General features: G+C 38.9%; 4 protein-coding genes across 6 annotated transcripts; 2 read left to right on the top strand and 2 right to left on the bottom strand.

Moving 5' to 3' along the window:
* Positions 1 to 1,767: 1,767 nt before the first annotated feature.
* Positions 1,768 to 5,032, bottom strand: fbxo45 (F-box protein 45). Its single transcript, XM_086151461.1, has 3 exons — positions 4,552 to 5,032; positions 3,327 to 3,683; positions 1,768 to 3,164 (listed from the first exon to the last, which is right to left on the bottom strand). Exons 1-3 carry the CDS (start codon positions 4,867 to 4,869, stop codon positions 2,979 to 2,981), a joined length of 861 nt encoding a protein of 286 aa, XP_086007587.1. The 5' UTR covers positions 4,870 to 5,032; the 3' UTR covers positions 1,768 to 2,978.
* Positions 5,033 to 5,620: 588 nt separating this feature from the next.
* On the top strand, positions 5,621 to 11,097 carry fam168b (family with sequence similarity 168 member B). Of its 2 annotated transcripts, none has more exons than XM_086151464.1 (7): positions 5,621 to 5,762; positions 7,946 to 8,038; positions 8,155 to 8,238; positions 8,705 to 8,847; positions 9,008 to 9,206; positions 9,303 to 9,433; positions 9,524 to 11,097. In XM_086151464.1, the coding sequence occupies exons 2-6, from the start codon at positions 7,969 to 7,971 to the stop codon at positions 9,419 to 9,421; spliced, it is 615 nt and encodes a 204-aa protein (XP_086007590.1). In that variant the 5' UTR covers positions 5,621 to 5,762; positions 7,946 to 7,968; the 3' UTR covers positions 9,422 to 9,433; positions 9,524 to 11,097. The 2 variants fall into 2 exon arrangements, with proteins under 2 accessions (XP_086007590.1, XP_086007588.1); XM_086151462.1 differs by having other exon boundaries at positions 5,630 to 5,762; positions 9,570 to 9,686.
* A 328-nt stretch (positions 11,098 to 11,425) lies between these two features.
* Positions 11,426 to 21,145, top strand: rbbp8 (retinoblastoma binding protein 8). Of its 2 annotated transcripts, XM_086151459.1 has the most exons (19): positions 11,426 to 11,816; positions 12,828 to 12,870; positions 13,003 to 13,098; positions 13,351 to 13,442; positions 14,952 to 15,024; positions 15,147 to 15,334; positions 15,446 to 15,532; positions 15,631 to 15,692; positions 15,826 to 15,890; positions 16,056 to 16,347; positions 16,576 to 16,684; positions 16,774 to 16,862; positions 18,211 to 18,307; positions 18,456 to 18,563; positions 18,655 to 18,712; positions 18,987 to 19,074; positions 19,149 to 19,290; positions 19,433 to 19,530; positions 21,111 to 21,145. In XM_086151459.1, the coding sequence occupies exons 1-18, from the start codon at positions 11,732 to 11,734 to the stop codon at positions 19,528 to 19,530; spliced, it is 1,872 nt and encodes a 623-aa protein (XP_086007585.1). In that variant the 5' UTR covers positions 11,426 to 11,731; the 3' UTR covers positions 21,111 to 21,145. The 2 variants fall into 2 exon arrangements, with proteins under 2 accessions (XP_086007585.1, XP_086007584.1); XM_086151458.1 differs by lacking the exon at positions 21,111 to 21,145 and having other exon boundaries at positions 19,433 to 19,721.
* On the bottom strand, positions 20,032 to 27,766 carry slc35d4 (solute carrier family 35 member D4). Its single transcript, XM_086151460.1, has 15 exons — positions 27,611 to 27,766; positions 26,074 to 26,120; positions 25,904 to 25,981; positions 25,739 to 25,820; positions 25,569 to 25,646; positions 25,436 to 25,461; positions 25,249 to 25,300; positions 25,101 to 25,149; positions 23,299 to 23,344; positions 23,153 to 23,188; positions 22,905 to 22,939; positions 22,737 to 22,806; positions 21,219 to 21,312; positions 20,809 to 20,873; positions 20,032 to 20,104 (listed from the first exon to the last, which is right to left on the bottom strand). Exons 1-15 carry the CDS (start codon positions 27,680 to 27,682, stop codon positions 20,044 to 20,046), a joined length of 891 nt encoding a protein of 296 aa, XP_086007586.1. The 5' UTR covers positions 27,683 to 27,766; the 3' UTR covers positions 20,032 to 20,043.
* Positions 27,767 to 27,962: the final 196 nt, after the last annotated feature.

Below are 27,962 nucleotides of genomic sequence, written 5' to 3'. Positions count from 1 at the left end.
TGGATGATGCAACACTCAGACATTGATATGTGAAACACATCAATGTCTCTGAGTAATTTGGGATCAGCAAGACTTAAACAATTATTTTAACCAAGCAATGTCTTCTAATAAAAATTTGACAGAAAAGTTGTCTCCTTTATGAGGATAAATTATTTCACTGTGTGAGTTACAGTAAACTATTTAAGGGAATAATTGTTTTTGTTCGTCTTTCGGCCCGAAGCAAACTAAAACAAGCTTGTACCATGAAATTAGGTATGCTTTTTGTATTTTGTCCACTGTATTCTCATGATGAATGGCAGAGATTCTGCATTGTTTTTTCAGTGATAAGTCAGTGTCATTTGCATTTATGGCCACTGGCAGGCGCAAAAGGTCGTCATGTATGAGGCAAAAATATCATAATAAAGTCATTTGAAGTGTATGTAAAGCACTGTCCTTAAATGAGGAATTAGTACTGCATTAAATAAAAGATTCAAAGAATTTTTGCTGAATTGTTCATTATTATTCATTCTTCTTTATCCTTATCCCTGCAATGTGACACAAACATCCAGGCAGAATCTACTTTGTAATGACCGAAATGCAATGATACTTCTATCAAGCTAACTGCCACATAATAACTGCATGAAAGTTCTAATGTTCGGTGTTGATGATGCTAATTCAACAGATAAAGAATTTGAAGTGAGTTGTGTTGAAAATGAAGACTTTGGGGCATGCTTCTGTGTGTACCTGCCATAATCTCTTAAATCTCCCTTAAAAGCACTTTTTTGGGAACCATTCCTAAATAATTTGTAACCAGATTATGTCAATCACTAACATATATACACCATCATTACTGTGTATGGTAATATTACATTTAAATCCACTTACTGATGTAAACCACAAAGTATAAATTTAAAGCTAAAACGACATTAAATTGCCCATGGTCCAAAGTAGAAATGACACCTGCCTCAAAGCGGCTTCGTTGGGTCCATTTATAGCTGCGTTTTTTTTTTCGCTCTGAAAAATCAGTTTCTTTGGATTTGTGCTGGGTGGGAAAGAAATAAAAGACAAATAAAAAATGTATTTCATGATTCGCAAATGAATACACACATTTCAACACATAGGAAGGTCCCATGTCCAACGATAAGGGTGATGGAGATACTGCGACATTAAGAGGTCTAGGTTGTGTCAATCTACGAGTGTGACAACATTTACCGTTGGAAGAAGAAAAATGATTCTCACCCACAGCCAGTTCTTTAAAAATCACCACATTTAGATAGAGGAGAGCAATATACAGTATTTTATGTAAATTTTGCATCAGCATTGACTGACATGCAAATGATACATAGGTTTAATAAATGATGCTGCAACCTGGTTTTGACATCTTCATTTCTTTTATTTTATAGTTTTGTTGGCTGATCCTAATAGAAGCAAAAAAGTTAAAGCACCTGTGCTTTACTTGATTATAGTCATTATGGATTATTTGACACTTCCTGTCCAATATATGCTCTGTCTTTTTCAGTGTTGGAAACAATACTAATAAACTGCGGAGGTTCTCAGTCATCCAGGTCATGGTGTCTTCTTGTCGAAATCTTCTTGCTGATATCTTCAGCTCTGAACTGAAGAGGCCTCTTGGATCGGGGTGAAATGTCTTCAAGTGAAGAAATTCAAGTCCAGTTGCCACAACAGGAAGATTTCGACAGTATTAATGAACCAGTGTCTCCAACCTTTTTTGACATTTTCCAAAAAAAAAAAAAGATTAGTCAAGACACATTTTATATGGCAAGCTGATTTTTCAGTGGGGATCTCACTTGGTTTAATCTTAATATAATTTAAATAGAAGTCAAAGAGATGAAAAACTTTATGATCTTGTTTACCTCTTCAGAATGACTGATTTTACAAGAACCAATTACATTTCTAACACGCCTCTCATCTCTCACAAACTGACCATGAGTAGTTGTAAATATAATCATGTAACAGCCAGTGGTAACACACCAGCACTTTGATATAGGTACATTTTTTTTTTTTAGCTAATACTTGTGTACTTTACCTTAACATTTTTTTGTATTGGATCATTACACTTTGGGCAGTTTTCATTAGGTAGATGATATGAATAGTTGTCTTACTACTGGCTAACTAATTAAAGAGAGAACTATTACATGTTGTCAGACCACACAGGCAAGCTTCAAGTCATCTTCATTCTATGACTGGCACCAAAATGTTATTTTCAGGGCCTTTTAACCATACAGTATCTATAGTACCATAGATAAAAAACAGGAAATAAATAGTGTGTAATCCTACAGTAGCACATTAAAAAGGACACACATCCACATGATACGTATACATTTTTCACCATCACCGGGCTTCGAAAGGGAAGATGTTTCTGTCCAAATGCCAGTAACATGCACATATATAACAGGAAGTCAACATGTCCTGTTTACCTTAATTCATATATACCATTATTGATATGGCATAAAAACTACAATAAACCAGTCACGGATTAGCATTGGACTGTGTTAAACCACTATATGCCGTCTTCATTGACTCACACATCAGCTGGCTTTGTGTATAACTTGTTCAGATTCGATGGTCAAGTATTTGCCACAGTTAGAAATATTTTTGGCCTCTTCCAAGCAGACATAAAATATCCGGTCCATGCTGACCACGGTTGGGTTGGATCGGATGTGACATAATTCTTTCCTTATTCTGTAAGTAAAAGAGTCCAGCATTTAAACTGTAAAAGTGGAAACTTCCACGTTGACACAAACATGTTTATGGCAACTTTCCTTTCCCCTGTAGTGTCCAAAACCATTGACTCTGGATTCATATTGAGCAGTAGTAAAAATGCTCACAGTCCTCTTCATGAGTGTGAATAGTTGCTTGGAAAAAAACGAGCGTTTGGCTCCCAGAATCTTTGGAAATTATGAGACAAATGGGAAAAAAAACATTTCCCACTTGTAATTGGCCAGTTTGTTCCAGTGATGAGACAGATTATTCAGGGTCTAGCCATCCAGAGGTTTTCCCAGGTACACCATGGTGACTTCAGTGTTGCCGTACACTGCAGAGACTGCTGGAAACAGGCAGGCTTTTGGCAGTCCACGAAATGCTATGCCAAGGAATTCAAAACCCCTCTCAAAGGCTAGCGTCTTGTCATCCATGTCTAGAATCACGCGTATTCTTTCCCCAATCTGAAACCAGAAACAGTGATTTGATGAAACAAATACATAATGGTTTAATAAGTCAAACAAGGCAATGATAAATATCAGTATTTGTACTGATGAACCCACACTGTGGCACGGTTAACATTAGTCTAATGAAGGTGCAAGCCAACATCTAACTGTAGTTCCTACCTGGTATTTGGGTGCATTGTTACACTGTGGGAAATTCCCGTTGACCTCCCCATTGTGAAGGAGGTTGTTGTCAACCAAGTTCCAGCCCCAGCTCTGGTCATCACTACCCAGCAGGGCTACGTAGCCCTGGCACTGCATGGAGGCCCGCTTTGTAGCAATGCCTATGACTGCGACGGTGCCAAGGGGGCCTTCCCACCATATCTCCCAGGCATGACGCCCCTCTGAGAAGCCGATCTTGCCACGTGCGCCGTCTGTGCTCTGGGCAATGGGGTTTCGGTGCAGGGTGAAGCCATTCTTTTTAACATAAACATTGCGAGAGCAGTCATGGGAGCTCAGAGCATGCTGAAAAGCCTTGAGCTGCAGAGAAGAAACGGATAATATTTGGATTAGCATCTGGCAAAAAAGATTTTCATTTCTGGCCACAGACAGCATCAACCAAATGAGATGTTAACACGACACGAGTAACAAGGCATTTGGTCTTTGATGCTTGGCTTGAAAACAATTAGGAAAAAATTTAAATGACGTCCATGCTGAGTTTAACAGCTGAAGCTCTTTTCGCACAAGTTCATCAAAGACTCACTGCGGCAAATGAAAATCAATTTTGCCGGCAAAAATATTCTGGAAATTCCAACGAGGGACGAAGATCAGGTGGTCTTTTTCAGATTTTAAAACAGCACTATATATATATGTATGGGTAAAAGTAACCTAATACACATAGCATTATTTGTACCATCATTTTACTTCTAAACTCTGATTCGGTGATGTTGTATTTACACATGTGAATGTTAACGCTAGTATATTCTACTCAGAGAAGTTGCAACCCCAAGTAGTGCAGCTTGTTCCTCTCAGAGGCAAATTCAACTGAAAGTATGTTGCCTCCAAAAGGTTCCTGAAAATAGTTTCATGAGGACCTCAAACAATAATATCAATCACGGCTCTTTCTTAAACAGGCCAGGGCCACAGTTCTGCGCATGGTTTTGAACATCAATGCACTTATAGATATAAGAAAAGATGGCTCATTAACGGACGCAATTATCATATGTCAGTATGAGAATCTTCTAGTTTCAATAGTTCCTTAACATTCAGTTTCATGTTGGAAATCACCGTGTTCCACTCAAGACTGGATGTCAGGAGATCATCACGGCCGGATGTGTTGGCAAGACAAAGATAACATTTGAGAGGAAATAATCTTCATGCAACATTAAGAGTATGGTGTTGAACCTACTTTGCCCTTGTAGGTGGGCAGGTTGCACAGGATGTCTGATCGCAGGGCTTCATCGCTGAGAGAACGGCTACACAGACTGCGCCACACCTCGCTGTTTTCATCCGCCAGGATATTATTCCAGTGCCAGCACACCAGCGAGCAACGCATCAAGTCGGAAAGCTCTAAGTAAGAAAATATATGCTCCAGAACTCGAGCCGGCAGCCGCCCGGCCACCCCTCCGCATCCCCCGGCTGCACCCGTGTAGGAGCCGGCGGAGCTACAACTGGCCGCCGCTGCTGCACCCAGGCAGGAGGAACCTCCGCCTCCACCAGCAGACATTAGGCCCGTAACGCTTTTACTGACGACGTCAGCGAAGTCAAAAGTGTCACCTAACACCGTAAATTGTATCCTACTATAAAAGCAATAGCAATATATGACATAGTAACTCAAGACATTCGTCACTCTAAAACCACAACACCATGGATCCGACTCTTCCCTGTTCAATGGCTGAAGGGAAGCGATGCGCCAAGGTCCCGGAAGGACAAGAACAATGTAATACGACTATAAACAAAGCAAAACAAGGAAGGGATGAAAGCATGCAGTGGAAGATGTCAAACTCATGTCTATTCTCAATATGCTGCTAGTTTTTAAATATAATTGTAATTATTAATCGCCTCGGATAAAAGAAAAGCACACTGAACATCAAAAATATTTTGTTCCTGCAAGGACCATAGAGAAGACATTATAATGAGCCCGGTTGTGTTTGTTTTAATAGCTTTGCAGTATCTGTACGGTTACCCACCGGGCGTCACACTGCTGCGATGCTATGGTACGGCGACTGACGGACAAAAATTAGCAAATGTGTATAATAACAATCATGAAAAAATACGGAATGAACTAAAACTAAAAGTGACACTACATTCAAATTGAAAACGGAGGGGGTAGTATTGTCAAAAAGACCCAGTTAAGGGGTATAAAGGCTATTTATTTCAGTCGTTAAACGTCACGGCTGAATTAGCAAAACACACGAAATTAAGATTTTAAAAATGATTTAAGATGAGCATTAAAAGCTTTTTAAATATCGCCCGGCCATGTGACACTACAAGGAAGTGACGCAGTGTGCTCCAAAGAGTTCAGCAAAGCATCTGGGAGCAAAACAGCAGTAAGCCACATTTTATTTTCCTACCGGAGGACCCAAGGGGAGGATCAGCGAACGGCCAGGACAGTTAACAGTAAGTTGTGTGGTTTATCGTGATATTAGGTCGCTGTTGTGTTGTTGTCCGGCGGGCAGAGGCGGCTGTTGCAGGACACAGCTGTCTGGCTACCTGCCTCCTCCTGTGCTGCCGTGCGGCCTGGTGACAAGCTGTCCCCGTCTGGCCGCTGTCCAGACACTCCGGTGGTTCTTCACCGCGGTCAGACAGGTGATTAGCAGCTCAGTCGGCTTATGTAGCTTCAACACATCGGCTACAGGAAACGCACTGAGCTAACTGCATTTCTAGCTTGAAATTGCGCTAATGGGTTAAGCTAGCTGATGTTAACAAAGCCCGTTACGTTTCCCATCGCCCCGCAGCCCAAATCTATCACAAATTCCTCCACATAATATTGTCACCCGCTGTGTGGAAAGGGAAGGCGGTTCACGTCGTCTTTATAACAGCAATACATCGATTATTGTGAATAAGTTTACAAGTTAATTATAGAGCGCTGCGTTTGCAGGCAAAAAAGAACTTTTATAATTCCGACACACTCATCGTCAAAGCATCCCACGGTGCGTTGTGAGAGAGATCTGGAATCTATACTTTAAATGATAGTCCAGTCGATTCACTTGTTCCATATTATTTATTATTGTAATATTATATTATTGTGTATTATTGAAAATATGTATACAACCCTAAAATGACATCGTGCAAATCGAATACAATGTCAATGTTCATCTGCCCTGTGTTTTTTTTTTTTTTTTTCTCTCGAACCACTGCACCCAAAATTAGATTTTCACAACCTCGTACGATGGAGATTTTCAACCCCCGGACCCAATAACTCTCCACAGTGGGCTCACTGTTTTACTTTCTTCTTATGAACTGACGGGTTTATTGCGATCCATTTGACGTCTAAAGAATGGACTTGTAAAACGAGGCAATGAGTCGTGGTCACCACCAGAGGGCAGGGCTGACGTGATCGGAGATGAATGAATTGACTCGATAAACTTATCCCTGATACCCTGTTCGGGTTGAATTGACTACTCTTCAATTTTGGCTGAAATTAAAATTATCGCTTTTTTAATCTAAAGGTGAAGTGTACTTCTTGTGAATTAGATTTAAAGCAATGACGGGGCAATTCAGAGTCCCCCTTTTCCAGTATTGATTTATGTGATAGGCCTGCTTGAATGTAGGGTAACCCAGTGGGAGCTACACAACAAAATAATGCAGTTTATTTTTATTTCAATATAACTTCTGCTCGCTTGTGATTTTGCAACATTTGGGTGACATCTGCTGTCAATTTAGGTTGTTGATTTATTTTTTTTCTCTTCATTGAAATTATAGGTAATTAATGGTAAATTTCGAGAAGGTTTATTTTAGTTTCAAGTTGGTTCTTTTTCAATTCCAAAAAATCTTTTTAGTTACTTGCTTTTGTATTGCAGAATATTCTCATTGTTAAAAGGAATTGAAATTTAAACAATAAAATACAATTAGCAAACATTGTTTGTGAAGTATGATCCAAAAACTGAACATAATACAAAGGTTGGTTCTGGAATACTGAAATAATCAGGCCAAACTAACCAAAATGGAAGAAACTAAATTAGATATATGGATAATCATATGTATGCATAATGTATGTAGAATGCTTGGGCTTGGAAATAAGAATTTTGCCAGGACCATCCTAATTTGCTTTTGTTTATATTAGTTTTTTCGGGTACTGGTAATAACTAAGACCTGTTCCTGCATCACTGAACAACTCCAAACCCTGATATTGCTGAAAACACAAAGATATTCATTTATTTTTCTGTTGTGCAAGTTATCGTCTGCACACTTGTACTACAGTCAAATAGTCAAATATGTATTATATGTACATCTCTGATCCTTACAATTCATGATTGCATTCAAACATTTTAAACTGAAGCAACATGTAGAACATGTAGAAAAAGTTCATCATATTCATCATCATTAATTTGTCTACCAACAGCATATGCTATTTGTTATACATGTCCTTATAATTTGTAGGGGGAACATTGAGTGTCAGAGAACCCCTGTGGTTGACAGAATAGTTGATTTTGCTCATATGAAGCCAAAGTAGCACTGGGGAGTTCAAGTCAATGTGTTTAGTTTCTACTTTGGAATAAATACAATTGTGAAAAGGGACATAAACTGTGTCATCCTAAGCTTTGAATTCAGGTGTTCTTTTTTTTTTTTTTTCATTGCAGAAATCTGTGATAAGGTGACCATAATGAATCCAGTGTACAGCCCTGCACCAACAGGGGTTCCCTTCACCAATACAAAGGGTATAGGCTACCCAGGTAATGTCAGAGGTTACTGTTTTATTTGGCTGATCAACTATTTCAATTATGTATAGAGGGGGATTAACAGACTTCAAAGAATTTAATCCTTATTCTGTTTCTTTCATTTGTGGTAGCTGGATTCCCTGTTGGTTATGCAACAGCTGCCCCAGCATATACTCCAAATGTGTATCCAGGAGCAAACCCTGCCTTCTCCAGTGGTGAGAACCAAGTCCAGCTTAGACTTTCTATTCTCAGAGTTCATACAGTAGTCAGGTCATTGTAGAAGAGATTATTGCAGACATAAAGAATGCTTTTTTGTCCAAAGCATTTACTCAAAAAAGTGGACCTATAAGTAGACATTATAACAGCAATTCATTTCCTGGTTCTTTGAAGGATCAATTTAATCAAATTATAAGGGAAACCAATGGAGCCCTTTAAAAGATTGTGTATGCATTGTGGGTTAAAGACTATCTGCAGACTAGCAGAGAATGAAGTGAATACTGTAGGAGTAAGACATTTGATGACATGTTTGCACAGAGGCTGTAACATTGCAGTCTGCAAACACTGTCAAAATTTAAATTAAATCCAATATTTTCTTAAACATTTAAAAAAAAAAAAAATCCCTCTTAGAGAGTGTGTACCATTATGGCGTTAATTACTTGTGTTTTGTCTTCCCTGATCCAGGCTATGCTCCGGGCACTCCTTTCAAAATGTCTTGTTCTCCCAACACTGGGACAGTCCCACCCTACTCCTCCTCACCAAACCCCTACCCAACTGCTGTTTACCCTGTCAGGAGCACCTACCCCCAACAGAACCCTTATGCACAGGTAAGTATCACTATAATGAGGATAGTTAAAAGTGACACATTGGTATCAAGATGGACTAATTTAAAATGTTGTTGTAACAACCATTTCACTGCTCAAATCATGTTGTCTTTACATCCCATTTCATATTGTAACTTAGTTCTTTTTTTTTTCTACATTGCAGGCATTAATACCTTCACAACAACAAGGCACCTATTACACACAGCCACTGTATGCTGCACCACCCCATGTCATCCATCACACGACAGTGGTCCAGCCAAATGGTATGCCAGCGGCCATGTACGCCCCACCAATCCCTCCTCCCCGCCCTAATGCTGTTACCATGGGGATGGTTGCCGGCACCACCATGGCCATGTCAGCTGGTAGGCTTTGTTTGTTTTTCTTTTTTAAATCATTATTTGAAAGTAAACAGAAAGGACCGTACAGGACAGTTTTAAGTTGTTCTTACTACTTCTCAGGAACTTTGCTGACGACACCGTCACCAGCGCCCGCGGCTCTTGCACCCCACCCAGTCACCATGCCCACATATCGGCCTCCTGGCACTCACAGCTACAGCTATGTGCCCCCACAGTGGTGAAGAGAGGGCACTGTGAGTATGATGTTTGGACACAATATTGGCTTCACTCGACACACATTTGATTGTATTGTATTTACTGTATCGCTGTGGTTGTGTCTGCAGGTCAGAAGACGAAAGATATGCATTCACACTCCAGTGTTTTTTGCAGTTGGTGAAGGACCGGCTCTGCCAGCGTCTGCAACCAATTACTCTTCTTCCAGCATAATGTGAATCTGAAACCCAACTACATAGAAACAGGCCCATTTGGATTGGGAGGGGGTGAAGTATAGGCCCATCCCCATGACCCCTCCTCATGGAATAAGGCTGCATTCCACGCCACACCCCAGCGCCAGCACCTCTACAACCTGCTGCATATCTCACATCGAATGGCAAAGCCTCCATGCAAATGTTTTTTTGTAGGCAGTCATGCAGGTTTTTATAGCTTAAATCCTTAAGTGGGGAAAGTTTGGAGGTTGTCTTTTTTTTTTTTTGTTTCTGGGATTATTTCGGGGATACATACAATGTTGAATGCATGTGTATATATAGATATATGAAGTAATGCTAGCTCAATCTACCTGCTGTGACCGATGCAAAATCAACAAAAGGCACACATCCAAAGGAACTAAAAAAGTAATAATTTACAATGCAGAATCACCAGTGACCATGTCTTAAATGTGAAAGAAGATAAGACAAGAAATGTTTGTTCATGCAAAAACAACACTGCACAGTCCAGTGCAGACCAAACTGTTCTATTTTCACTGCTTTGTGTTTTGGTAAGTGACGCTTGGTTTTTATTATTTCTCTCAGTGATGCAGTGTATGCATTGTGTTTTACCATTTTTGTATTTTAGGAAAAGATGAGAATTTGAGTTTTGCCTCTGACTGACGGGCCATTCCTACACTTAAGTGTTCAATATTTTTAAGAGAAGATAGTGAAGTTCTCCGAAAGTCTGAAGCAGCTTGCATTTTCTGCTTGAAACACTTTTGGGTTTTATCAGTGTGAAAACTAAGTACTTATTTTAGCCACAAGTATTCTTGGTCGGCTGCGAATAGAAGTTGAATGTCAGTTGAACTCATTTAATGAGTAGATAAGCAGGATGTTTCGTGTGTGTGTGTGTGTGTGTGTGTGTGTGTGTGTGTGTGTGTGTGTGTGTGTGTGTGTGTGTGTGTGTGTGTGTGTGTGTGTGTGTGTGTGTGTGTGTGTGTGTGTGTGTGTGTGTGTGTGTGTGTGTGTGTGTGTGTGTGTGTGTGTGTGCGCGCGTGCGTGTGTGAGAAAGTGGCTAAATAGAAAACCATTAAAATGGTGCCATACCGTGAAACACATCTAGAACTGTAGACCTACATGTCACAGCAATCAGTTTGTTCCTAGGTAGGGCAGAAGCACTACACATTAAATCACTGCTAACTGTGCAAATGTTAGAGAAACATATTGTCAAAAGTCTATTTGTGAATAGCACTACTGATGAAAGGCACTAATTCAAAAATGTTTGGAAAGATACCCGACTTTATGACAATGCTTGCATTTTGACCCCAAGATTCTCGGCTAACCTGCCAATATCACTGTCTCGGACTTGCTTTTTCTATGTTGCCTCAGTCACCTCAATTAAATAATCTGTTTTGTAAATGTTATTTTTTTTGTGATTTTGGTTCTTGTTTTGTATTCTTAAGAAAGAACAAAATAAAAAATATAAGACAAAATTGTTGGTAACAGTTTAATTTTTGGCTTTGTGGTTCTTTTTGTGTCAAGGACAAGGTGATTGAAAGAAAACATTTGTATATATCCTTCATGCAACTAGTTTGTTGACAGCCGGATTTAAAAAATTAAATTTCAAAGATACTGGCCCACTTGCAATCCTGAGTAACTAAAGATAATATGATGGGTGTTAAAGCTGCAATCCGGGTTGGTGTAGAAAGGCTAAACTAGCTCCTTTATTTGTTGTAGTACAAAATCCAAACACTGGGGAGCGTCGAAACTTCTGGATGAGGACAGGAAGCGAAAGCACAACAACCTTTCCCATCATGCAACTCTGCGCGCGAGTTGAAATTGTGCGCGGTCGTCCCGTGGAAGTGAATTTACCAAATTTAGTCTTAATAACAATACCAATAATAGACCTGGAGGCGTTCGTTACACTTTTAAACGTATTTAACAGTTGGAACATCGAGTGTTAGGTTGTGGTAAAACTTAACAGAACGCCGTATATGCTTGCTAATTGGCGGCGTTTTTGAAAATCGGACTACACAGTGTGTTTTTTTTTTTGCTCTGCCCTCAACACCCTCTATCGAGTGTCTTCTTAACTGCGCCAGTATTTTACTTTTACTGTAAAACTGGAAGATGAGCAGCGGGACATCCGAAATCCGTAACCTGTTTCAGGACTTGTGGCGGCAGCTCGGAGAGTGTCATCGAAACGCCCTCCAAGGTGAGGTTACACGCTCCAGGTCAATTTCCAGTGGAACCCCCGGAGCCTCGTTCACAAACTCCCAGGAAAAAGCTTGCGTTTTCCCCTTAAAGGGGTCACCTATCGATAGAAGCCAGAAGCGATAATCTGAGAAAAGAGGCATATTCAATCTTTATTATTTTATTATTATTATTATCTGTTTCACACCCTGTTTCTTGTCACTTGTTGGTGAAACCGTTCTAGGAATCTCTTGGGATTTTCACTTTAACGACGGCGCTCTATTCTATAACCACTTTATGTCTCTCAAACCTTTACACAACATGGCCAGTACCTGTAATATTTAAGTTTTGATATATGTGCAAGGCAAAGAGCAAAGGAAATTGAGAAGGTTTATGTCATGAGATTTCACTTTCCATCATTAATGAATAGTGGAAAACACTAATGGTGCCTGGAGGAGGTTCACAGTCCTTTAGAAACATAGTGCTGATGTGAAGATGAACATTTTACCCTCCATGGCAATTATTTTTGCTGGCGGGCTACATTTCTTATTTGATTTTTATGCACAGGCCAGCCAGGTATGAGAATGTAAATTGAACAAAATGAAAATTGCAATTAAAATTTTTACATTTTTGGGCATTTTATTTCACCTCTGAAATCATGAATGATCATATATATGTACCAAAGTTATTTTGTATGTAATTATCCATACAAAATTGAACAAAAGGAAAAAAATAAGGACTTTCTAAATTCAATATTGATTGAAAATACTTATATTTACATATTTATATGAATACTCACAATACAAATATTCAAAGAAAATAGTTTGGTGGGCTGGATAAAACAGCAAAACGGGCCATAAAATGGCCAGGTCTGCTCCATAGGGTTAATCTGTTCTCATTTTCAAAGGATTCTTTTAAAGGATTGCTTTACAAAGGATGGATATAATGGCCTCTCAATTTATGCTTTTTTAAGTATCAGTTCAGAAAAAATGTACACTTGTCAACATCAATCTGTGCTTGTTGCTGTTTTCAGAACTGGAAGAGAAGGTGAGCAAGCTGAAGAAGGAGCGCAGTTTGTAAGTACTCTGACACACTCTTTGAAATTCTGATGTGTTTTACATAGGTTATGACATATGTCATTTTTAATGACCAAGAAATCATCCATTTTCAGAGGGACTGCTGATATTGTTCTGTTTTATTTTCTACAGAGACGCACAAAAACTTGAACTATATTATAACCGTAACAAGAAGCTGAAGGAGGAATCCAAAGCCTTGCAGGATGCCGTCAGTGTTCTGGAAGAGAGGTGACTGAGTCTGCTGCCAATTTTTACATTTCAGTGGAAAACCACAGCTATTTATAACACAGATTTAATTTGCGGTCTACTTCTTCCTTCAATAGTTTCCCATTCATAAATGAATTGATTGGATGGAATGACTGTGCTGACCATAAAAGTAGTTTTAGTCTAAATGCTAAGGAGAATATGAAAAGCAGTAGTCATTTGCTTCAAGTGTTTCATTTCTACTTTTGTGTCATGATGTATTTATCTGTTTTGCAGGCTTAGAGGAGTAAAATGTGACCGATGTGCTATCTTGGAAGACAACTTGAAAAATTGTCAGGATCATAATGAGCGTCACGTCAACAGGCTGAGTGAGTTTCCTACTTTTGAGATATTTGCCACAATCTACGCCTTTACATCATCCCATCATTTTGATTTAGGTGCCTGAACTATTATCATAGTAAGTGGACTATTTTGTAACCGTGCACAAGCTGCACAACTTGAGACAGGCTGTGCAATTTTTACATACAGGTAGTTTATTGGTGGATCACAATGATTTGATGGATTAAAAAATGCTTTCAAACATTCTTCAGATTTGTGACCTAACACGATGTATCATAATAGCAGCCTGGAAACAGGAGAAAATAGAAATCATTTAGTATCCATTAGTCCTGCTTTTTATCGAAATATAAGGTATGATAGTGAATGTTTAAAGGATTTGAAGCTGGTTTATTGAATCCCATTATTTCTGCTACAGGCGTTCAACATATCTGCTAATGATGATGAAATGTACTAGATTGGTTTAAGCTGTAACTTTTCATTTAGTGACTTAAGAAGTTTACATCTTCAAAAATGGGGCCACAACACCTGAGGACCATTAAGACAAGTCTCAGCTGTATGGACTATCTAATCTAGAGAGCAGTACACAAGTATCAAATATTTGTGAAAGAAAACAGACTATATATATATTCACGTGTTTCCACTGATATTCATTATAGATGATTAGCACCAACAAGTGTCGAGTGATTTTCACAACATCAGAAGCCATGCTTATGCTGTTTTTTGTAGTAAATACCAGGCAGCCCGTTCTGTCAGCCTCAAGGCGTTAATTGACCAATGTGTGGTTTGTGAACTACATTAATAAGTAAGGGTATTTGGTGGTAAGCTTCTATTCTGCCCGCTTTGATTTCACTGTGCTGCTGGACATTTTTCCAAGAATGGAAATTGGCTCGATGTTACATTCCACTGAAGAACACTCGGCTGGCTAGAGTTCCTGCGCCTTGCACCTCACTCGAGTAGCACACCTGACTCAGGTTGTGCACAGTTATAATAGAAGAGGTTTGGATGAGACAATTACTGCTTCACTAGTCACATTTTGTATGTATCTATGCCCATCTTTATGCCTGGCATTAAAATGTGTCCCAAAGAGTATGATCATAACTAGTCAATGTTAAATATAGAATAGACACATCAGGAGACATCAGGGTCCTAATACTGAGACTTGGTCTGGGGTTAATTTTGGCCACAGTCATATTACAGTGACCACAGTATGATCTGAGCGCCACTGATAGGCCACCCTGGTCTTGATTACCTCTACAAAAAATTGGCAATGGCTGAATTATATGCAAATACAATTTTCAAATGCAATTTTGACCATCAAAAATCATTATACATACCCTATGATAACTTCCTCCACTGCTTTTGATTCATGTTTGAATTGGATATGAAAACTGAAATAAAGCTGGCTTCCGTCCTATTGTCTCATTACAATTCTTAACAGCTGAATGCCTTTGGCATGAACATTTGGCACCTGGAATAGCAATGTGATAGGTTTTACACAGCTTTTGTATGGAAAATAATTTTAACATTTTTCTCACCAGAGCGTGAAATTACTATCCTGGAGGATGAAAACAGTAAACTACATGATGTGCTACAGAAGTTGAATATGTCACAGTAAGTGTGGATTGACACTGGGGGGGAAAAATGTTTGCTTGTTTTGTCTAAAATCATTCTGGTGTTGTGGATAAAACTGGTGCTTGACAAAATTTGTTCTTCAAATTGTTTTTCAAACAAAGTTCGGAACCAGACCAGTCCCCACCTCTGGAACAGGAAGAGGGCATCATTCCAGACTCTCCAGTCTTGCCGGGCTTACTGCCTCTGCCTCTGGCCAACAAACTGAAAAGGTGTAAAAATCCAGATAAAATGCAACGTGTTCGCTACACAGAGATACCCCAACCAAAGTTTAGGCTCTCACTCTTAAATGGTAAATTATTTTTCAAGATGTGTTCATTCCAATCCTTCCTCTCTAAAACCCTCTGTCTGATTCTGTTTTGTCCTCTAACTGGTTATTGTTCTTTGTATTTTTCCCCCATAGACATGAATGAGGATTCTCCAAAGAACACTGGAAGCTTAGAAGTGCTTGCACCCAATACATGTGAAATAGACGGATCCCAGATTTCTAGTATGATTTCAATCAAAGTAGATGATTCTAAAAAAAGGGCCTCCTGTTCGTCACTGTTAAGGAAGATGCGACCACGTGACAACTTTTTCTTGTTTCAGATGAGGAAAGAATGGCAGAGTTGAATAAGGATACTTGTGGCCTTCCAATGAAACCTCAGATGGTAGGAAGGGTTCATGCACATTTGATGTAACTTGTATGCCGTGTGAGGGAGGGAGGGAGGGAGGGAGTGAGTGAGTGAGTGATTTTTTTTTTACCCTAATAGTCTTACCCAACACGTTTTTCTTTCTTTACAGGCTCTTACAGCTATGGGTCAGCAAAGCAGCTCAAAACCTTCCAGTAGAAATTCTATTCGTTTGAAGTAAGGATGACCACTGTTTTGTTTTAATGGGAGATAATATTAAATGTAAATTCAATATGTAGGTTGCTGAAAAAATCTCAACCATTTGCTGTGTCAAAAAAGACAGTGTTAAAGACAAAAGCATTGCACTAACAATGACAGCACTGTTTGCTTTCTTTCATAAAGGCCTTACAACTCCCTCCTTGCACCCAGGCAGAGCAACAGTCCTGATTCAACCACAGAGATGTCAAAGTCATTTATTCCTCATATCAAAAGGTTTTCAGAAGATGCCCTAAGTGGCACAGGGAAACGCAAGAAGGATGGTGGTGAACCCAAGGATTGGAAGGAGGACAAACCAGACCCCCTGGGGATTGGAGGACAGCATCAAGGGGATCGACGTACACAACCCGAACCTGTCAAACAAACGCCCGGAGCATTTAGCAGCCAAAGTTTGACAAAGGAAAACCAAGAAAGAAAGGTTTCATCATTGTTCCGGCTTATGTTTGTGTGCTTGTGAGTTAGAAGTTCAGGGCACTAGTTTGTTGGTAGACAAACTAAAGTACCTTTTCAAATGTTCAAGAATCCCTCCTTTGTGGGATATATCAGACGGTTTTCTTTTTCGTTTTAATTTTCACTTAAAAGGGGAAAAATTACGGTATATTATTAAGTAGGCTTTAAAAACAGCATTTTCTTGGACATGTGACAGGTGCAGGTGGCTAAAAACAGAGTAAATATGAAGTCTGAAAGTCATACTTTCAAGAAGCCAAGCGAGAAAATGAAAGAGAACATCAAGCAGCCAAAAAAAGCAATGGAGTGTAAGTTTGTCACTGTTTTTGACTTGGTGCCATCATCTTGACTCTCCTCATTATCTTTGTATCACAGCTTGATAACTTTTCTCTTTCAGATGAATGCAAGTCCAAAGAAGAGCATGCATGGAGTATTGACCCTGCACTTGCCATGTCCTTGTATGACCCTGAGTGGAATGCAGATGAGGTACAGTCCACAGGCTACATAGACCTCAAATGGGAAAAGTCAAACCACAAGAAGTAAATGACATTTGGTGCAAGAGCTTAGCGCACCATTTGCTTCAGTTGATATAATTTTTCTATTATGGTAACATCAATAGGTGCCTGAGGAACAGATATGTCCTCATCAAGATTTTATTTTCCTGCCTTCAGTGATGTTGTCATCATAATGTAGTCCTGTATTCCCATGATTCATGGCTGTACTTCGCACACAGTGAAGTGTTTCAGTCCAAGATACCCAGTTGTTGCATTGACGGCCCAGTTCCTCAGCAAGGATATTAAAGGAAGATTTAATATCTGGTTAATGACAGTCAGCTGATACCTGCATTTATTTCTTTGTGAAGACAAATAAATTCAGCTTTGGGGAGAACAGAGCAGTTGTTGTCTCCTTTAATGTGCCTCTGGGCTTTCCTTTAATAGAATCTAAAGATGAGGGGGCAGGGGCAGCATTATCAACTCCATACAAGAGAACTTTACTTAAGGAGCAAGTTTTCTTAATTTCCCACAATTACATGCTACCTTACCTCTTTCAATGCATGTTTGGGTAGATGGGAATCCCCTATTTTTTGTGGGGACAAGACATTATGTTCTGTATTGAGTGACATGTAAATTGATGTGAAACGTTTAATTTCCTTCACTTCCCTAAGTTTGATGAGTTTACAGTACAGACACACACTATAGTACAAACCCATGCTCCCCTCTGCCTTGCATGACACTGTGTAATAATAAAAACATTTCCTCTTTTAGATTAAAAGCCCAGTTTTTTCTTGATTTCTTCATTAGGGTTTTATTGTAGAAGTTGCTGGTATATAGTAGTAATATTTGTTGCTCTTTTCCTCCTGCATGAATGGCAAAAATACAGGTATAATCAGAGGTCATCCTCATTCTTATACTGTGTCTTGGTTATTAGATTTTGAAAAGCCTCTGCTTTAAGCAAATAACTATTTTGTGACATGCTACATCATATCATTATCAATGTTTTGTAAATTTTGAGTTTGGATGGATAGTTGAATGGTTGAGCCATAGCCTGGAGATAGTGCCTGTGCACAAGTGAGCCAAACATATTTTTACGAGCAGTTTTGTGTGCAACGTCTCAGCCAGCACAGCAAGCATAACCATTACACATTGGCTCACTGCCTTGAAGAGGGTCCTGTGTCTTGCATAGTGAGCAGCTAGCACATTATTCAGTGATTTTAGAAATATCCCTATGTAATTGTCTGGACAAGCAACACCACCTGGCAATGTTCATTTGAACACAATACCAAGGTGTTTGTTATTTCTATTACACCAGTGTGATCTTCTGTTTTCTCTAAAAGGAGGAACAGTCTGACAATGACTGTACTTTGATCAGTCACAGTGTACCTCAGCACCCAAGAGAAAATAAAACCAAAAATGAGGAAGATGCCACATGTGGTAAGAATAACTGGAAAAACAGACTGCACCTTTAGTCTTTCACTTATATATTTCACAGCATAAGCAGTGAGCTTTTAATCATGTGCATTTTATGTTGATTTGCTTTTAATGGTAATTTATTTGTATTTTCTTTTCTTTTGTGTTTAAGAAATAAATGAAAAAGCCAATGACAGTTTGGATTTGGAGAGAATGTTTGAAACCACAGCCCACGAGGAGTATCAATCCTGTTGCCATCCCAGCCAGAGCCAGGAGGAGGGTGGGAGGCATTTAGATTTAGAGAAACCTTTACAATTATGCAATTTTAGTTTTTACATTGTTTGTCATCTCCCCAACCTCCATCCTTTCAGCTGCAGAAACAGGGTCTCCTGAACAGTCTCTGGAGTACTGGAGAGCACAGAAAGCACCGTAAGAAAACTCCTTTCCCTCAGTTTGGAGGCTCTTCAAGGCCTTTTTGATGTCCTGCAACATCAGCATGTGAAAAATTGTACCCTATAAACGATCTTTGAAAATAATCTAATATACAATTCCAGCCATTTTTGATTGACATAAAATGTGATTACCTTGCCAAGTGATAAATAAACGGCAACAGTCTGATGTTCACTAATCCTAGAACCTGTCCCTGGTTGATCTATAATGAGCTGTTTGTTTCCCTCAACCCTGATCTTTACCATCGGTTTAGACACCCAACATTTGCACATGTGGCAGTTGTTCGCAAGAAGGATGAGAGACGGAAACTGAAGGGCACTACCTGCAAGGAGTGTGAGATTGTAAGTACATTGTGGAACAAGTAAAAGTGTTAATTGTGTTTACAACCAACTATTGTTTGGTTTTCTCCTTGCAGTACTATGCCCATCTTCCAGGAGAGGAGAAAGAAAAGAAGCTGTCTGCATGCTCGAGGCACCGTTTTCTTTATATCCCTCCTTCTACTCCTGAAAACTTCTGGGAAGTTGGATTCCCATCTACCCAAACATGCATTGAAAGAGGTAAGGTAGGATGTAATTGTAGGAAGTTAAGAAAACTGGTGTGAGTGAATTGTTCCCTGTCACTGTCTCACTTATCATTGCTCCTCAAGACAAGTTCTTCTTGTATGGAGTTGATAATACTGCCCCCGTCCCTTGTCTTTAGGTTACATTAAAGAAGAGAAAAGCCCAGTGGCACGTTTAAGGAGACGACAACCTTACACTGCTCTCTTCTCCTCAAAGCAGACTGACGAGGACAATTAAGTACGTATTAAAAGGGGAAAAAAAAAACTAAAAGGAGACACTTTTTTTGACCATAATATGTAATCAGGTGCACGATCTCTTAACACTGTATGGCCTAACGACTTGTTCATTTGCCACTTCTGTTGAATGTACAAAAGTGTTCATAGGTTGTTTGATTTTGTTACCATCAGAGGTTTTGAATAATGTTGAATAAATAAATAACTTACTACTTCCTGTGACTTATGTCAACGAAATGTAAGTTTTGTGCATCATTATGGTAACATTCTGTGCAAAGTGGTTAGTTGAAAGACCTTGGCTTCCTAAAGCAATCTGCAAAATACAAGGCAAATTCTAGTGCTCAAAGACAAAACATTGTGTTATCCCACGGTAAAAGAGCACACATCAAGAGAAGTACACAAATATAACTTTATTTCTCGAGCAAATTATCACACGACTACAAAGAAAAATACAAAAGGATTTTTTTTTTGAAATGACAGTATTTTCTGGAAGATTATTTGAAGAGCTGCTCTTTCTTCACTGAGACTCTCTCTCAGAATACACCATCAGCACCTCCCCAATGTGGCTGACGATGACACTGTAACCAATCATTACATTACATTACATTACATTGCATTTGGCAGACGCTTTTATCCAAAGCGACTTACAATCATATCAGTTCAGACAGGAAACACTAGTTTGTGTGTGTGCGTGTGTGCCCATGCATGTGGAACATGGGTTTCAAAACAGAAAAAGTTAACAGTCAATTGCCTGGAAAACAAAAAATCCTTGACAAAGAACGCATTTATGGTACATCATATTTTGGAACAAACTGCTGCATTATTTAATCAACCCTTAAATTATGATGTATATCTTCTAGCCATAAAATGTATTTTTCAATTTGAAATGTATTTACCTTGTACTTAATGATGGACATATTATCTTACATTATCTGTTTTGAAATATCTTTCTTCAGCTGTTGAAATGTAACAAATTTGAGAAACTAAATCATGCCTCCAACATGTAAAATGTAACTACAGTTAACAGCAAGTTTCTAGATAATATGTTTATCAAGGGTTTAATAAAAAAAATCTAAACTGCATCAAGATGACTTTGGAGTTTAGACAACTTAAGAACAGCAATATTCATTTAATGCATTTTGTTTAGTACAACATCCTGGAAATTAATTTTAAGATCACACGTATTTTGGTAATACCTTGAACAATAGAGAAAGTCAAGGAACATTGCAATAGATGTCAAAGTAGAAAAAAACTTGATTGTTCCTGTGGGTGAGTACCTTACCAAAGTACTGATGGTCCATTAATGGCCATTGTGAAAATAAATGGTGAGAGAAACATGGCGGTAACCTAGAAAACACCAGCAAGAAAACAATAAGGTGGCTTGTTTTTGGGCAAGAAGAGATACCGAAACCAGTAACATGATGGAATGTATGCAGTTGATGTATTAAAATGGAAAAAAGGAACCATTCATTTTTTTTCATTTTCAAAACTATTTTAAAAGGAACTACAGCTTTGTAGTTATAACATTTCTTAATTTTGCTTTCTCATAATTTCTCATCTAGCGTTTTATCTTTGTTTCTTTAGATTCTTTGTCTTCTGAAAATGCAGCTGGTGTCCATTTATTTTTTCAGAAGGTAAACCTTTCATGATATGTGGTTTATAGATTAAAACTTGAAGAAGTTATACAATCACCTTGGATAAGAAAATCCATACAGCAAAGTGCTGGAGGGAGACTCCGCTTTTTAGTTTAACTGTTACTAACAGCAACAGGAACCCCAGTAAGGCACTGTGAAGACAAACATGCAATTTTACTTTCATGCACAGCGTTCATACAGTGATCCACCGTACAGTGGAGGTGAACATCTGGGATCATCTTTTCCTTTTGGCAGCTCCCTTCAGGGACTGATAATCAAATAATCTGTTTCCATCTAACCTCACTCTCACACCAACTAACTTCATGTCCTCTCTCACGCCATCCATAAATCTCTTTTTACTCCTTTTCAAGGCCTCCTTCCTGGCAGTTCCAATCTTAGCATCCTTCTACCCGGATATTCACTATCCCTCCTGTACAGATGTCAAAACCATCTCACTCTGGTGATATTTATCTGCCACTTTAAACTTCCTCATGCAACCATAGATCCTCTCTCTGCACTCTGACGTATGACTTTTCTTGACCTTCAAAGGCTCAATGCAATTCACTCTAACCTTCTCTGTATTTCTCTATCAACATTCTCAAAGCAAACACTACATCTGTTGTGTTTTCTTGGCATAAACCACACTGTTGCTCATAAATGCTCACCTCTGCCTTTAGTTTCCATTTCTCTTTGGCATAACTTCATTTTATGGCTCATCAAGTTTATTCCTCTATAGTTACCACAAGTCAGGCACCTCAAACTCCCAAAACCTCTGAAATCCCTCTTCGCCACCCCATCCGACACCATAAGTGTATTACTGTTCATGTTATATTTGTAGATGTACAGTGCACTGTATAGATGTATCATTTTTTTTGTACGCTCATTGTATATTTATAGACATAAAGCCATTTGTATGCAGGTACAAATGTACAGTTTATGATACAGCTGTACAGTTTATTCATAGAGGCTTGGAACTTCGGATGTTCGTGCTACTCCATGTGCCCTTCAATTGCAACTTTTAACAAATCTGCACATCTCCCTTGTTCTTAAAAATTGACTTCAGCAAACACCTCCTCCATTCCTCAGGCAACCTCGCACTCTCTAAGACATGGGTAGGCAATTATTTTGGCGGGCCACATTTCTTATATAATTTTCATGCGCGGGCAAACTAAGTATCATGTAAATTGAACCAACTGAAAACTGCAATTCAAATATAAAACATTTTTGGCATTGTATTTCAAATTTAAAATCCTGACTGGTAATATAAATACTAAGATTATTTTGTATGAAATTGTCGATACAAAATTAAACAAAAGGAAAAAATAAGGAGCTTCTAAATTCAATATTGATTGAAAATATTTAAAGAAAATAGTTTAGCGGGCCGAATAAAAAAGCAAAACGGGCCGGATGTGGCCCGCGGGCCTTTAAAATGCCCAGCTCTGCTCTAAGATCATATCTGTAGAAATCTGTGATCAAACTTCCTAATTGTCTAACAGCTAAATCCAGAATACTCTCATTTGATGCAAAACCAACACTGGTGGCTCCCGCTGGATTCTAAATGAATAGAAAAGCTCACCTAGCACAGCAGCCAAAGTGAAATGTGTAGGACTGAAGGGAGGGAAACTCCAAGGCACTCATAAGGTCACCTGCAAAGGGGCAAAGGTCAATACCTGAATGCCGCACAGACAGACTAAAGCATTAATTTGTATGAACAAATAATGAGCAAAGTCAGAATTATTCTTACCTGTTGGGTGAGCAGCTATTGCCAGCATCAGAACACTATTCATGTATAAAGAAAGGGGGAAAAAAAAGTATTTATCTCCTGTAATCGCTTAAATGCATGTTCCGTCATTGGAAAAATTAAGGATGCAGCCACTAATCAACAAATGGAATTTGCCTTCTATAGAGACTACCTGCAGGGAACAATACATGGCCTCAACTCAAGATTTGAAACAATTTTGATTTTCTTTTTCTATTTCTATTAATTCTTACCTGACCAAGTAGTTAATACACTGCTGCTCCAGGTCACTGCAATGAAAATATCACAAGAGTCTTGTAAGAAGAAGCATGTGAAAAAGTAAAGGCTAGAGAACAACTGCACAGCCACCTGTACTGTATGTAATGCTGCTGAGACTAACCCAAGATTACTGGATTTGTTGTGAACTTGAAATGCTCTGTATGCACCTGTACAATTGAAAAAGGTAGATTTCAGTCTCAGTTGCTTTTCCTTCCTGGTTCAAGATGCCTAAAATCAACATCGACAGAATAACTGGGCTTTCTCTATTTTGAAAAAAACATCGGGAGTTCCAATCAACAAATCTCAATCCTCTATCATTTCAGATAGATCTGATCTTTACACTGTGTGCACAATTATTAGGTAAGTGATTTTTTTATCCATAATTTCCAACTCTAAGCTTTATAAACGTGAATGCTTCCTGGATTTAATGGATATCCAGTGGTGTGTATTTGTGTAACAAGGGACAATGTGGCCTCAGGAGATCAACACCGTATGCATAATTATTACAGATTCTTCTCCTCGTGCCTAAAACGGCCCAAAAAAGAGATTTAAGTGACTGTGAAAAGTCAAAAATTGTAAAAAGTCTTTTAGGGGGATGCAAGACTCTTGAAATATGTAAGATCTTGGGGCATGATCACAGAACCATCACACTTTTTGTTGCAAATAGTCAACAGGGTCGCAAGAAGCGTGTCGAGAAGAAAAGACGCAAATAAACCGCCAAAGATTTGAGAAGAATCAAACATGAAGCTACCAGGAAGCCATTATTCTCCTACAACTGCAACCTACCTGGAAGGTCAAGAAGTGTTCAGTTCTCAGAGACACGGCCGAGGTAAGAAAAGCTGAAACCCGAACTCCTCTGAACAAGACACATAAGTTGAAACGTCAAAAATGGGCCAAGAAATATCTGAAGACTGTTTTTTAAAAGGTTTTGTGGACTGATGAGATGAGAGTGACTCTTGACGGACAAGACGGATGGGCCCGTGGTTGGATCAGTAACGGACACAGAGCTCCACTTTGAGGTGGAGGTTGGGTACTGGTATGGGCAGGTATTATTAAAGATGAGCTAGTCGGACCTTTCAAGTCGAAAATTGACTCATAATCAACTCTCAGATCATTTTTTAGAGGATGCTTTCTTCAAGCAGTGGGAAAGGGAAAAACGCTGCATCTTTCAGGAAGACTTTGATTTTTATGCAAGACAACGCTCCATCACATGCATCAAAATACTCCACTGCATGGCTGGCCGGTAAAGGCCTTAAAGATAAAAAACTAATGACGTGGCCCCCTTCTCAACTGACTTTTGGCCCCTTCTTAAGCAGGAAATTAACAGCGAATGTAAATAGTGCATCTCTATGAAGAGTGTCAGGGAGGCTGTGGTTGCGGCTGCACAAAAAGTTGATTCTGACCAGATCAAGAAACTGACTGACTCTGTGGATGGAAGGCTTGTGACTGTTATTGAAAAGAAGGGTAGCTATATTGGTCACTGTGGTTTTTTGTTGTTTTTTTTCATTTCAAAAATGTTTCTTTGTAAATTTTGAGTTTGTTTATTATTCTCGCTTTAAGAGGTGAAAATAAATAAGTGAGATGAATAATAGTTGCATAATAAGAATCTGCACACTGATAGTTGCCTAATAATGGTGTACATATAGATATTCCCTTAAGAAAGCCAAAACTTCACTTTTACGACTTAACTGTTCAGGTTAGAGGGTTTGTTAAGATTTTGGATTAACCAGGAGCACTGTAGTTGTACAATAACAAAATAAATCTTCAAAAATATAACTTGCCTAATAATTGTGCACGCAGTAACAGTGGTGATAAGGTACTCTTGTTCAGTTGGTCCATTTGAAACATTCCCAAAGTCTAATTTACACCCAGTCATTAAATTAAAAAAAAAAAAAAAAACAGATAAAGAAACTCAAGACTTACCAATGCAATAAAAATGCCCAACAGCCCAGAGGTAACCAGTGAAGTCAAACTGCAACATGGTATTAAATAAACCTTAAAGCAAATTGATTAAAAGCCACTTATCAATGACTAGATTGATGGAAATGACTGAAAGGCTCGAAGGAGTTACCTGAGGATCGTGCTGTGGGAGGTTGATGGCTGACAGCAGCATCAGACACAAGCTAGAAAAACCGAGGCAGATTTAATAAATGTGATATTGCTCGTCCAGAATTTCAATTGCAGTAACACTTCCTGCCATTAGTTGACTATCATTTTCAATTACTTTTAATATGAAGAAATTTTTAAAAAGTCCACACCTGATAAATTTCAGCCATTGCACTTTCTGTGGAGGTCAAAGGCGTGTGTGTGAGTACTGATCGAAGTAGTTTATTTTTCATTTTTTTTACTCATCATGAATAAAACGGTGACAATTGGACACATTGCACCCACCTCCCTATGGACAACCTTCAGGATTACTTGACTCACAACATGAGAAGAATTCTGAAGGGTGAAGAAGAAAGGAATGTCCTGGATGGGAGATTAAAAAAAATAAACAACAGAACTCCCTTTTGAATATCTTCACCACAAGAGCAAAACCAGAAATAAACAGGGTCACCTACGATGTGCGATAAAGCCCTGGACCCGGAGTATATGTTTCCTACGAACAGGATGGATCCAGGAAGCCAGGCGAGGGCAGCAGAGCTAAAATGGATCATTTAAAGATGTCAACTTTAAGTCTTGCGGAGCAGCTGAGTATAAAATCTCCACTCCTGCGAGAAAAGTACCCGCTGATGTGACTCACGTCCACCCATCCCAGCTTTCCCGACAGGAGGAGCAGGATGGCTCCGATAAATGTCTGCCATCTGAAAGACACAGTGCGTTGGTGGACTTCAAGAACATGAATAGGAAGGTAATAAACTGTTCATGAATTGGACCAAAAAAAAATATTTCTCACCCCTGAAATATGGTTGGATAAGTGAAATTCAACACGGAGAGGACAAACTGCAAAACAACAGCAGATCATGAGCTTATTATAAAAGAGCGTGATTTGTAATATGTCTTCTTCTTCTTTTCCTTTCAGGTTTTCCCTCCAGGGGTCGCCACAGCAAATCAACTTTCTCCATTGAACCCTGTTCTCTGTATCCTCCTCTCTCACATCAACTACCTTCACATCATCTCTCACTAAATCCATAAATCTTCTTTGGTCTGTCTAGACCTCCTGCCTGGCAGCTCAGATTCCAGCATCCGTCTATCAATATATTCGATATCCCTCCTCTGTCCATGACTGAACCATCTCAGGCTTCTCTGACCTTTTCTCCAAAACATCTAACATGTGCCGTCCTTCTGATAGACTCAATCCTGATCCTATCCCTCCTGGTCACTCCCAAAGAGAACCTCAACATCTTCATCTCTGCAACCTCCAGCTCTGCCTCCTGTCTTTTCATCACTCATCATCGTCTTGTACAGCTTTCCTTTCATTCTGTCTGATAATCTATCACATCGCACCCCTTACACTTTTCTCAATCCTTTTCCAACCTGCTTGAACCCGTTTCTTTACCCCTTTTCCACACTGCTCTGGACTGTTGACCCTAAGTTCTTGATGATTTGTCGTCCGTCTATTTTATGTATATTTGTAAAATTCAAAAGAAAAAAAAGCATACTCCCACAAAGTTGAGATTTTTTTTTGTTATTCTTCTTAAATGACAAAAAATGGTCCTTAAATGAGACATTTTCAATGCGTGTGTGATCATCTGAGTTGATTATGGACACAATATGTCATGCTATTAGTCTCCTAGCGACTCCTTAAAAGGCAATCTCATCCTAATAAAAAAGACTAGGTTCGGGATTTTTCACTCGAGAAATTGGACTGATGGAAACAAGATTTCACTCTTAAGCTTCAATGTTTCTCCTAAAGGTTAGACCAGAATGGGATTCTAAGCTCTTGTCACAACCGTGTTTGTGCGAATGATTGACTCCTGGATCAATGAAAGTGAAAACAGCAGGGGACTTGTGTTAAACATGATCAGACTGCAGAAGTGCAGAGGCTGCTTTGCAATCCAAACAAGGGGGAGGCAGACTTTAGAATTTATTTTCTTCATCATCTGTCTCTGCACTGATATCAAACATCTTTACTTTCTTAATATTTCACTGGACATTGAAAGTTTTAAAGAAAATATTTACATAATGCGCTTTTAAGTATTTACTTCTGCCTGCTTATCTTCTGACAAAATATACCCAAAAGGAAAGGAGTTGTGTAAATACAGGCCTTAAATCAAACAGCTTCCTGATATTCATGTAATCATTTGCAGGATGTTGAAATAAATAAACCATGATATTCAGTGAGCATGACTTAGACTTGGTAGTTATTTAATTCTATCCCCTTTTTGTCTATGATGATGTGAAAGAAGTGGATTCCATCATGGGGAAAGCACATTTTATCTTTTCCTTTAAAAAAAAAAATGCAGAATTATTTCCTGACCAAGCTCACTCACCTTGTTTGTGAAATACGATACAACGAAAATGCAGCTAAAAGCGAAGCCCATGAAGTATCTCCTCCACAGCATTTTATCGACATGATCCCTGCAGAAAATAGACTACAACAGATACATGTCGTCTGTTTCAAACTACAGACATTTTCAAGATCGGAAACTTCCCTCCCTGCAAAGATGACACGTCAAGACGTCGCCACATAAAGATCGTCTATTGCAAGAAGAATCCTCACTCCAATTCAAATAACCGTGCATCAGTTGAATGAACAGTGAGGCCAGTAAACTGGTGATATTGTTAAAATTGACTGATTTTGACTCCAAACCCCCATGATATTTGTGGATTGGTCTATAATTG

The sequence above is a fragment of the Fistularia commersonii genome, chromosome 8, assembly GCF_037954325.1.
Source record: "Fistularia commersonii isolate RoL2024-O1a breed Wild chromosome 8, RoL_Fcom_v1.0, whole genome shotgun sequence".
NCBI lineage: Eukaryota > Metazoa > Chordata > Actinopteri > Syngnathiformes > Fistulariidae > Fistularia > Fistularia commersonii.
Note: the sequence above shows the minus strand (reverse complement) of the source record. Positions and strands in the feature narration are given on the sequence as shown.

Coding starts and splice junctions, on each gene's coding strand:
- fbxo45 (XM_086151461.1), bottom strand. CDS start 4,869: ATGTCTGCTGGTGGAGGCGGAGGTTCCTCCTGCCTGGGTGCAGCAGCG. Junction 3,684..4,551: donor TGCCCACCTACAAGGGCAAA/GTAGGTTCAACA, acceptor TCTTCTCTGCAG/CTCAAGGCTTTTCAGCATGC. Junction 3,165..3,326: donor ACAATGCACCCAAATACCAG/GTAGGAACTACA, acceptor TTCTGGTTTCAG/ATTGGGGAAAGAATACGCGT.
- fam168b (XM_086151464.1), top strand. CDS start 7,969: ATGAATCCAGTGTACAGCCCTGCACCAACAGGGGTTCCCTTCACCAAT. Junction 8,039..8,154: donor AAAGGGTATAGGCTACCCAG/GTAATGTCAGAG, acceptor CATTTGTGGTAG/CTGGATTCCCTGTTGGTTAT. Junction 9,207..9,302: donor CACCATGGCCATGTCAGCTG/GTAGGCTTTGTT, acceptor ACTACTTCTCAG/GAACTTTGCTGACGACACCG.
- rbbp8 (XM_086151459.1), top strand. CDS start 11,732: ATGAGCAGCGGGACATCCGAAATCCGTAACCTGTTTCAGGACTTGTGG. Junction 16,685..16,773: donor GCCAAAAAAAGCAATGGAGT/GTAAGTTTGTCA, acceptor TTTCTCTTTCAG/ATGAATGCAAGTCCAAAGAA. Junction 16,863..18,210: donor CTGAGTGGAATGCAGATGAG/GTACAGTCCACA, acceptor TTTCTCTAAAAG/GAGGAACAGTCTGACAATGA.
- slc35d4 (XM_086151460.1), bottom strand. CDS start 27,682: ATGCTGTGGAGGAGATACTTCATGGGCTTCGCTTTTAGCTGCATTTTC. Junction 23,345..25,100: donor TGGGCATTTTTATTGCATTG/GTAAGTCTTGAG, acceptor TCAATTGTACAG/GTGCATACAGAGCATTTCAA. Junction 22,940..23,152: donor TGTATTAACTACTTGGTCAG/GTAAGAATTAAT, acceptor ATACATGAATAG/TGTTCTGATGCTGGCAATAG.